This window comes from Oncorhynchus masou, chromosome 13, assembly GCF_036934945.1.
Source record: "Oncorhynchus masou masou isolate Uvic2021 chromosome 13, UVic_Omas_1.1, whole genome shotgun sequence".
In the NCBI taxonomy this organism is placed as follows: Eukaryota; Metazoa; Chordata; class Actinopteri; order Salmoniformes; family Salmonidae; genus Oncorhynchus; species Oncorhynchus masou.
In genome coordinates this window covers 72,104,684-72,116,037 of record NC_088224.1, presented here as the reverse complement: position 1 = coordinate 72,116,037, position 11,354 = coordinate 72,104,684, and the positions used below count along the sequence as shown (strand labels likewise).

General features: G+C 43.1%; 1 protein-coding gene across 4 annotated transcripts in view; it reads left to right on the top strand.

Annotated features, from left to right (window-relative positions):
* Positions 1 to 8,023: 8,023 nt before the first annotated feature.
* Positions 8,024 to 11,354, top strand: part of LOC135553017 (protein Aster-B-like) — a 103,002-nt gene continuing 99,671 nt past the window's right edge. For all 4 annotated transcript variants that reach the window (XM_064985057.1, XM_064985054.1, XM_064985056.1 and 1 more), the window contains exons 1-2: positions 8,024 to 8,277; positions 8,391 to 8,933. In XM_064985057.1, the coding sequence (XP_064841129.1) occupies positions 8,261 to 8,277; positions 8,391 to 8,933 (560 nt within the window). In that variant the 5' untranslated portion in view covers positions 8,024 to 8,260. The remainder of the gene's footprint in view (positions 8,278 to 8,390; positions 8,934 to 11,354) is intronic.

Here is an 11,354-nt window from a genome sequence, read left to right as displayed (position 1 = left end):
CATTGGGTCGAAACTACAGAACATTATGGCTATTAGCAGGGTTATATTTTGGCCTTTCTAAATATTATTTTGGCCTTTATTCAGATTACAATCGCTCACTTGTTTTTTTGAAAACAAAATAATCTCCAAAATATCGTTATTTATAGCCTTCCCGTTGTGGACGTCTATTTCAGCACCGTTTCTCGCTGCTTTGGACAAGCATCGATAAACACAAATGTTCAATTATATTCCATGATATTCTTAAGATATATGTGTTGACTGAATATAAGCTGGTGATATCTGCTAAATAATCAAATTAGGTTTCTCCAGAAATAAATTATTCTAATTAACAAACTGGCTTTATTTACAAATTAGTGAAAATGTCTCACCCCATGTTCAAGAATTGCCTTTTTCTCTCTCACTCTAGGTTAAATGAAAACTAAATCTCCAAAATAGCATTACTTTTTAAACAGTTATGATTATTAATTAATTTGGAATGATATAAAAGCCCCTTAGGATCTGTGAGAATATCTGAGAATATCTAACGGAAAATGTCCCTTAGATATTAATTTTGAATCTTCCAATACTCTAAATGGAATTATTGGCGGAGAGTCACGTCATGGAAAAATATATTTTTAGATATACTGTAGGACTACCATAGGCAAAATGAGTCTCACTAGTGTTGAGTAATGTGCTGTTAAAAGTGGTGTAGGTCTTGTTTAAAAATAATATTGAAGTTAGAAGCAATAGGATTTGAAGCAATACAACTTTTGAAGCAATATGATTTCAGCATCGTTTCACACTGCTCTGAGACAAGCATGGGGACTGGTCTTGATAAATCAGTGAGATTTTTATTTTCACTGAATCTCTGTTTGGTTATTGGTTAGACTAGAATTAGAAAATTAGGGTGCAGAAATGTTATGCTCTTTGTGTATCCTTTTATTTAACTATGCAAGTCAGTTACAAATAAATTCTTATTTACAAGGACAGCCTACTCCTTCCTCCCCCTTTGGGGAATTGAACCCCGGTCTCCCGCGTGCCCTGCCAGCACAACACAGGGATTCTTTAGCTAAATAGCCCAGTACTGTACTGCCGACAATCGCGTTGTACATGACCATATTTTCCTAATGGAAACCCGGAGTAGAAACACCATAATATTAATCTAATTAATTAAGCAAGTACTAGTCAAGAGTTTGGACACACCTACTCGTTCCAGGATTTTTCTTTATTTTTACTATTTTCTACATTGTAGAACAATAGTGAATATATCACAACTATGAAATAACACATACTGTATGGAAACAGTTAAGAAAAAATGATTATTTACAAGGACAATCTACTCCTTCCTCCCCATCGAGGAATTGAACCCCGGTCTCCTGTGTGCCTGCATTCTCTAGTACAGACATGGCCTGCTCTCCCTTATGTAAGGATTTAGGCACTTTCCCATGTTTACTACAGTATGTATTGTAGGCTATGTTTACTTGTGCGACTGCACAGTAGCCTAATAAGCTACCTGCATTTGTTTATCTTCAAAATGCTTTGTTATCGACACGTAAAAGCATATACTGTTCAGTACTGTATTTCTTTATCAGCATCTTTATGCATTCGTTAATAAAATAATGATAAAAATACTCATTCAAAATGCAGATGTTGATTTAGTTATGGATCCATAATGAATTACTATGGGAATACATTTTACTGATTTACTATGTTATTACAAAGAAGGTTTTAAATTCTATTCTAAATTCTATTGCCAATATGGGAGACTATCAAATGCTTCTCAAAGATGCCCTCTGGTGGACATACTAGCACTAACTTGCATTAACGTAAAAAATGGCTGACAATTAAATAACGTGCCATGGAACGCTGCTGCAGTATGACACAACTTTTAAAGGAGGAACCACTGTAGATCGAGGCACAGACACGGTCTCAATGGGGAAAGGAACGCTGAGGTGACTACACTGACTGTGCTATTGGCAGACTCCACTAAACTTGGCAGGCTGTCTATCTCATTGTGGGGCCACAGAACTACAAGGCCACCATATCCAAGCTGATCGACAGTCCCAACTCCACACCAGTCAATCATAGGTAGTGCTGTGGCGGTCATTGTCGTGCAAAAGACTGCAAGTCTCACGGTAATTGACCGTTAATTAACATAATCACGTTTAGCATCTCCAGGCCTCCACACGTACAAGCTGATGCACACCTTTGGAACAAATACACCATCACAATAATACATTATTTATTTTAGTCAGGTCTAAAGAAACATTACGATATGAATAGGCCTTTGTTATCTGGCTATGCTCCATAGCATAGGCTGTAGGCCTGTTTATTTAGCTGACAAGATATGCTTAAAAGTCCCATGACATTATTTTATTTGACATGATTTTATAGTAAGAAGATATAATTGAACTGAGCTGGATAAAATGTATGAAGATAGTGTGCATATGAAGTGGCTATGTTGGGGCGTAAAAATGTTCATTTGAAACAAGTCCTATATTCTAGATTTCAGTTGTTTTGCAACTTTAGTTATGAATTATACAAACCTTAGATTTTCGTAGAAATCAAAACATATATGAGCTGCATGGTAAGGCTATTGATGATTTGAGAAAGTAGGAACAAAAAGCTTGCGCTCTGATCCTTGCCTCAGGCTGCACAGCTATTCTTTCATCAAGTGATCATATTTTCACCTATTGGAATATTCTCAATATAATCTTATCTTTACAAATATGTCAAATGGGTTTAGATTTAGAATGGCACATTATGAAATGGGCAGGAACACTTATTTCACTCCACACATCAACTACTGTTTGAGGAGCATGCTCTCACTGCCCGACAGGGGATATTCCTGTTTGAGGAGCATGCTCTCACTGCCCGACAGGGGATATTCCTGCTTGAGGAGCATGCTCTCACTGCCCGACAGGGGATATTCCTGTTTGAGGAGCATGCTCTCACTGCCCGACAGGGGATATTCCTGTTTGAGGAGCATGCTCTCACTGCCCGACAGGGGATATTCCTGTTTGAGGAGCATGCTCTCACTGCCCGACAGGGGATATTCCTGTTTGAGGAGAATGCTCTCACTGCCCGACAGGGGATATTCCTGCTTGAGTAGAATGCTCTCACTGCCCGACAGGGGATATTCCTGTTTGAGGAGAATGCTCTCACTGCCCGACAGGGGATATTCCTGCTTGAGTAGAATGCTCTCACTGCCCGACAGGGGATATTCCTGTTTGAGGAGCATGCTCTCACTGCCCGACAGGGGATATTCCTGCTTGAGTAGAATGCTCTCACTGCCCGACAGGTGATATTCCTGTTTGAGGAGCATGCTCTCACTGCCCGACAGGGGATATTCCTGCTTGAGTAGAATGCTCTCACTGCCCGACAGGGGATATTCCTGTTTGAGGAGCATGCTCTCACTGCCCGACAGGTGATATTCCTGTTTGAGGAGCATGCTCTCACTGCCCGACTGGGGATATTCCTGCTTGAGTAGAATGCTCTCACTGCCCGACAGGTGATATTCCTGTTTGAGGAGCATGCTCTCACTGCCCGACAGGGGATATTCCTGCTTGAGTAGAATGCTCTCACTGCCCGACAGGGGATATTCCTGCTTGAGGAGCATGCTCTCACTGCCCGACAGGGGATATTCCTGTTTGAGGAGCATGCTCTCACTGCCCGACAGGGGATATTCTTGTTTGAGGAGCATGCTCTCACTGCCCGACAGGGGATATTCCTGTTTGAGGAGAATGCTCTCACTGCCCGACAGGGGATATTCCTGTTTGAGGAGCATGCTCTCACTGCCCGACAGGGGATATTCCTGTTTGAGGAGCATGCTCTCACTGCCCGACAGGGGATATTCCTGTTTGAGGAGAATGCTCTCACTGCCCGACAGGGGATATTCCTGTTTGAGGAGCATGCTCTCACTGCCCGACAGGGGATATTCCTGTTTGAGGAGAATGCTCTCACTGCCCGACAGGGGATATTCCTGTTTGAGGAGAATGCTCTCACTGCCCGACAGGGGATATTCCTGTTTGAGGAGCATGCTCTCACTGCCCGACAGGGGATATTCCTGTTTGAGGAGCATGCTCTCACTGCCCGACAGGGGATATTCCTGCTTGAGGAGCATGCTCTCACTGCCCGACAGGTGATATTCCACCCAAACACTGTATGCCATGACCTCTCCAACATTGTTCCTGCTGCTACCCAGTGTTTAATTTGGGAAACCATGTGAAATCTGTTTGGGAACATCGATAGTAACATGTTTTTGCAAAGAAACATACATGGCCTTTTGAAACTATTCAGACCTCTTGATTTTTCCCCACATTTTTGGTGGGTTACAGCCTCATTCTAAAATTGATTAAATTGTTTTTTCCAGATCAATCTACACACTACCCCATAATGACAAAGCAAAAACAGGATTTTTTTTTAAATTTTAGCTAATTTCAACTGAAATAACACATTTACGTAAGTATTCAGACCCTTTACTCAGTACTTTGTAGAGGCTGCTTTGGCAGCGATTACAGACTCGAGTCGTCTTGGGTATGATTCAACAAGCTTGGCACACCTGTAGTTGGGGAGTTTCTCACATTCTTCTCTGCAGATCCTCTCAAGCTCTGTCAGGTTGGATGGGAAGAGTTGCTGTACAGCTATTTTCAGGTCTCTCCAGACATGTTCGATCATGTTCAAGTCCGGGCTCTGGCTGGTCCACTCAAGGACATTCAGAGACTTGTCTCGAAGCCACTCCTGCGTTATCTTGGCTGTGTGCTTAGGGTCATTGTCATGATGGAAGGTGAACCTTCGCCACAGTCTGAGGTCCTGAGCGGTCTGGAGCAGGTTTTCATCAAGGATCTCTCTGTATTGTTCTCTGTTCATCTTTGTCTTGATCCTAACTAGTCTCACAGTCCCTGCCGCTGAAAAACATCCCTACAGTATGATGCTGCCAACACCATGATTCACCGTAGGAACAGTGCCAGGTTTCCTCCAGAAATTACGCTCTGCATTCAGGCCATAGAGTTCAATATAGGATCATCAGACCAGTGAATCTTGTTTCTCATGGTCTGAGAGTCTATAGGTGCCTTTTGGCAAACTCCAAGCAGGCTGTCATGTGCCATTTACTGAGGAGTGGCTTCCGTCTGGCCCCTCTACCATAAAGGCCTGATTAGTGGAGTGCTGCAGAGATGGTTGTCCTTCTGGAAGGTTCTCCCATCTCCACAGAGGAACTCTAGAGCTCTGTCAGAGTGCCTTTCTCCCCCAATTGCTCAGTTTGGCCGGGCGGCCAGCTCTCAGAAGAGTCTCGGTGGTTCCAAACTTCTTCCATTTAAGAATGATGGAGGCCACTGTGTTCTTGGGGACCTTCAATGATGCAGAAATGTTTTCGTACCCTTCCCCAGATCTGTGACTCGACACAATCCTGTCTCAGAGACAATTCCTTCGACCTCATGGCTTGGATTTTGCTATGACGCCAAACAAGTTGTAGGAACATCTCAAGGATGATCAATGGAAACAGGATGCACCTGAGCTCAATTTCTAGTCTCTAAGCAAAGGATCTGAATACTTATGTAAATAAGGTATTTCTGTTTTCGCTTTGTCATTTTGGGGTATTGTGTTTAGATTGCTGAGGATTACATTTTTAAAATCCATTTTAGAATAAGACTGTAACATAACAAAATGTGGAAAAAGTCTAGGGATCTGAATACGTTCCGAAGGCACTGTGTTTCATTAAACTGTTGACAGCCCATCTGCGCACTCAAGAAATGAATAAAGGAGAGAGAGGAGGAGATGGAAGCATATGGCGGTGAGATATTCTGTATAGCTAAAGTTAATGTCATCCAATGAATTATGAAAACATAAAACACAACATTACTGTACTAGGCTATTCAAAATCTTATACAAGTTCACAAATTGTAGGCTAACTGTAAGCCACAATCAATGAACCAACAGCATCGCCAAGGGCTATGCTCTCTTTCCCAGACTCATGGATAGAAATGTTGGAGTTTGGCATAAGGTAACCAGTCTATTCAGTATACATTATAATACAGTCCACACTCAAAGGCGATTACTCACATTTGTTTAATTTTGGAGTATAGGCTAGACCCATTATGTACCAAATACTTATTTAATCAGAACAGTCATAATTGGGGGGCTTTGGCTTATAAGCCTATGCATATGCATAAGCTCTACTATGCATGTGGGGGTTTTGAATCAATCATCATTAGAAAGCTCTGTCCATTTCGTTGTTAGGCTTTGAAACAACATACACAACAACCATGTTTCACACTGTTTCAACCTGCTGTTGAACTTCTTTCTTCAAATGTATCATCACAATGGGGTGAGTTTTAAAAGTAGATAGGCCTACTGTTTTGATGATAAGTGTTTCATGTGATTTTTGAAATCATTTTCATTGATGTCAGATTGGTTAGAAGGACAATAGAGCCCTGAGTAGCAGGCCATTAGGACCTGATGGTAGTTAGCAAGTTGGGTACTACCAAAGCATGTCCAGGGTGCATAAAAGTAGATTACCATGACTCAACGGCAACATGGAATTTTACTGTGGTCATGACTCATTCCTGCCGGTGTGCCGTTAATACTGTCACTACAATAGCCCCAAGCCTGTACTTTGGTATAGAATAAGCAGTATGACTATAAGCATAATAAGCTATTTCGCCATAACTTTTACTATACTGTATATTAGTCAACATGTAGAGCTTAAGACTTGTGAAACCGGCATTTCAAACCCAGATGGTTACGATTGCCATTGACTCCTCTGTGTGTCTGCTGTGCTCCGACCTACAGGCAACTTACAAAATAATGGAAACACTTGAGTGATCGTTGGTGTTTCCTTTTATTTCGGCATTTATGTTTTATATCCTCAGTGGGTTGGTTCAACAGTCAGTCTGCTTTAGTGGTTATTTCTACCCACGCTGTCTCTTCACACGGTTCATAAAGAGGTACTGGAGCAGGCTTGTTGACACATACAGCCAGCCGTTAGTGTGTGGTAGAGGACATGAAACCTGCCTGCTCCGTACACTAACAATGGAAGGCTAGAGCTCCATTGTGCAGTAAAAGGTTTTAAGTTCATCTGAGACCTCTTCAGCCAAGTGTTTTTCTCTTTGATAAGTCTTCTTCAGACCCACATGTTTCAGATATGTGTACGTTCCCCATGCCAATATCACTTACCCATCACACAGTTTAACAAATACATTTAATCTGCTACTTAAATCATGTGATAGTCAATGTGTATTTGGTTCAATGTATATGTCATGGTGGGTATATCTGAACATATAGGTCTACAATTACCTCTGTATTTGTACAGTGAAATGTAGACTTGAGCACATGGCTATTGGTTCAAAACGTCTCTTATTAGTTAATGTTCTGAGTCAGTAAGGTGTATGGTGGAGACAGAGTATCACTGCCAGCTAACAGCATTAAATGCATTATTACATGGGCATACCAGTGTAATGACAGGTTAGTGTAAATGAGAAAGTGTGTGTGTGTGTCTACATATTTGTGTTTGTGTTTTCTGTCTTGTGTTCATTGTGTTTCCTGGGTGCATGTTTGTGGGTGTGCATGTGTTTGTGTGTGTGTCTCCTTTGCTGTGTCATCGCCCTCAGCCCTGCCTGTACCTAGCACCCCTATCACCTCCCTTTAACCTGTAGGAGGTGTCTGTGCGGTGCGAGAGAAAGGACAGTGGTGCTCCAGGCGACGGACTGCAAGAGCCTACCCTGCCTACAACACATGGGGACAGTAATCAACCACCCAGGAGCATACAGTACAGAGCTCATCTGATCTGTCAACTTCAAGACTGGAGTGTTGCTTGTACTTGGAGACATCCTTTCTAGCATTGGAAGTAGCAGTGACAGCCAGCCCTAGCAGTAGGCAGGCAGCGAGCAGAAAGATGTGTGTGTGTGTGTGTGTGTGTGTGTGTGTGTGTGTGTGTGTGTGTGTGTGTGTGTGTGTGTGTGTGTGTGTGTGTGTGTGTGTGTGTGTGTGTGTGTGTGTGTGTGTGTGTGTGTGTGTGTGTGTAACCTGGCCTGCCAGTTCCGGGGGAGAGCAGAGGAGTACTGTTACACTCCCTGACAGACCTTATACATGTTTCATCTGCTGCTTGGAGAACAGACGGGGTGTTTGTTGTCTATTTCAGCCCTCTCTCCTGGCCCGAGACGCTGCTGCAAACCGCTAGCCCTGTTGTCGCCTGACGACCAGCAACAGCCACACGTCTCCCCAAAGCTGAGGACCAGGCCAGGCCCCGGGTATCTGAAGGACTCACCTCCTCACCTGTCAGGCCATGCACAGGGACATGAAGTAAGCTAACTTTGAAAACTAGTGGTAAGGATCCAGGAGAGTATATAAGGCTATATGGGAGATCAGTAAATGAGGACGACCCTGGATTTTTAAGTGTCTCTGTGCTGTTGCAGCATCTTGGCACCTGACTCAACAACCAGCTACCACCTCAGCTTCCGCCAACTACAGCTACCAGCAAGCCTGCCAACTACTAAAACGGCGAGCCAGCCAGCACTTCTCCTCCAATATCCGCTGTCCTTGACCATGAACGAGAACTTACGGCCCCCATCACTCCAGGTGAGCATTCCCCGCGATGCCCCTGCCTACTCGGATGGGGGGAACAGCGGGGTCTCAGATGACCCTGTGTGGTCAAGCTTGTCCACCCCAACGCTACGACGCAAGCGCTTCAAGATGAGGCGCATGAAGAATGCGCCCAGTGAGAGGGAGAAGGACGGGGGCAGGCTGGTGAAGGGGTGGCTAGCCTCCACCCGCTCCCACTCGGGCTCCAAGGAGTACCTGCAGCTGCCCTCCATCGAGATCACCCGGTCCAGCGACGAGGATGGGGCCTCCTGGTCCAACTTCTCTACACCCAGCGCCTCACCCCGACGCAAGCGCTTCCTGCTCCGCAAGTGGCTGAGGGTGAGAGAGAAGAAGGAGCTCACCGGCAGCGAGAGCAGGTTGGTATGGGGTATTACCTCCCCCAAAATGTAAACCCAGACCTCTTCTCCTTTCTTCCCTGCTGTCTCCCCCTTAAACCCTTCATGCTGCTTTGAGCCTGCTGTCATTGTCCACTAATGTTTTGGCCAGTACTAACACTAACAGAAAGAACAAGGTCTTTGTCATTTTGGAATGTATTTTTTATTGAGCTGTAAGATTGAATAAGATTTAAAGGTTTATGATTGTGAGGCAGCAATCTGCTGCCCATTGTAATCAACATTATAGCTGAAGTATGTTTTTTACACACCAAGAGGCAGGAACTAATGCTTTGTTATAACACCTCGATACAGCATTCAACTGCACCATGACCTAGAGGTGAAAAAAATCTTTAAAGTCCTTGCGAAACTGCACATAGCCGTATTTAGAGAACATAGGGTCAGTGGATTAATGTTTGACTGCAGCCTAATGATTTGGTTAACGTGCATTTCCATGTAAAAAGACCCATGAGCACTAGTTTCAAGTTGTATTTTTACATGCACAGGATACAGCAGGTGTCAAATGTATTTATATAGCCCTTCTTAGATCAGCTGATATCTCAAAGTGCTGTACAGAAGCCCAGCCTAAAACCCCAAACATCAACAAATGCAGGTGTAGAAGCACGGTGGCTATGAAAAACTCCCTAGAAAGGCCAGAACCTAGGAAGAAACCTAGAGAGGAACCAGGCTATGAGGGGTGGCTGGTCCTCTTCTGGCTGTGCCGGGTAGAGATTATAACAGAACATGGCCAAGATGTTATAGTGTTCATAAATGACTAGCATGGTCAAAAGGTACATTACAGTGAAATGCTTAACTTCCGAGCTCTTTCCCAGTAATGTACAATATAAGTAGTAATATATAGATAAAAAATCAAATGTGAAATGCAAGAGAACACAAAAAGAAAAGAACAAGAATGCAGTGATACAGGTCTTCTATACAGATCAGTGCCGTGCGAGTACTGTTACAATGTGCATGGGTACTGGAGTGATTGAGAGAGGAATGTACATGTAAACAGGGTTAAAAGTGTCTGGTAGCAGGATAAATACTCATAGCAATATCACAATTAACAATATACTAAGATGTGAAGTTCATAGGAGCACATTTGGTGTCAAATGAAAGCTTGTCTATATATTTTTTAATTAAGGCAAATATACATTTTTCCAAACATTTTCCATCCTAAAAATGAAGAAAAAGCAAAGGCTTTGAATTCTGGTCAAATGAATCTCTTTCCATTTACTGTAGACCTTACACTCACTGAACCCTGACCGACACTAGTTCATGGATGTTGAAAATTGGTTAGTCCAAATCTGAACCAATCAATAGCTGTCTGTTTCACAAGTAGAGTAGGGTATAGGTCAGTAAAATATAGTACATTACTGTACTGTACAGTAAAGTAGAGCAGAGGTAGAGTACAGTATAATTTACTGTATTGTACTAACTATAGTCTACTGTACTTTACTGAACTGTACTGAACTATATATACTGTGCTGTGATGTCCAAACTTGTGAAACATAAACGTCTATGATGGGTACAGATTTGATCACAAGTCATTATGAAGTTAATCATTATCCTAATGAGCGCCACCCCAAAATGTTATTGACTCATCTTTGGGGGCGGCACTCATTAGAATAATAGCCAGGTTAACTGGACAAGTATATAAAAATGTTATCCACGAGTTTATATGACTCTGGGGAAGTAGATAAAGGGCTGCATTGCCAAAAATCCCAAAGTATTCCTTTAACGTTAACGTCCCAATTTCTTTTAAACATTTGGACGTTTCAACGTTCACACCCCTACAAAATCAAAGGGCATTAACATAATTTTTGTACTGTAAAATCTGACTTCTAAGTATTTTTCTGTCTAGGCAGACAGCAATTTCTGACACTCCATTTTATATTCTGATCAACTGGCTTGTTCTTGTGTCAGTAAACTTTTTTGGTACCCTTCTCCAGATCTGTGCCTCGACACAATCCTGTCTCGGAGCTCTACGGACAATCCCTTCGACTTCATGGCTTGATTTTTGCTCTGACATGCACTGTCAACTGTGAGACCTTATATAGACAGTTGTTTTCCTTTCCAAATCATGCCCAATCAATTCAATTTAACACCTCCCTCTGCAACTGGATCCTGGACTTCCTGATGGGCCGCCTCCAGATGGTAAGGGTAGGTAACAACACATCTGCCACGCTGATCCTCAACACGGGGGCCCCTCAGGGGTGCATGCTCAGTCGCCTCCTGTACTCACTGTTCACCCATGACTGCATGGCCAAGCACGACTCATAATTAACTTTGCCTACGACACGAGTGGTAGACCTGATCACCAACAATGATGTGACAGCCTATAGGGAGGAGGTCAGAGACCTGGCAGTGTGGTGCCAGGACAACAACCTCTCCCTCAATGTGATC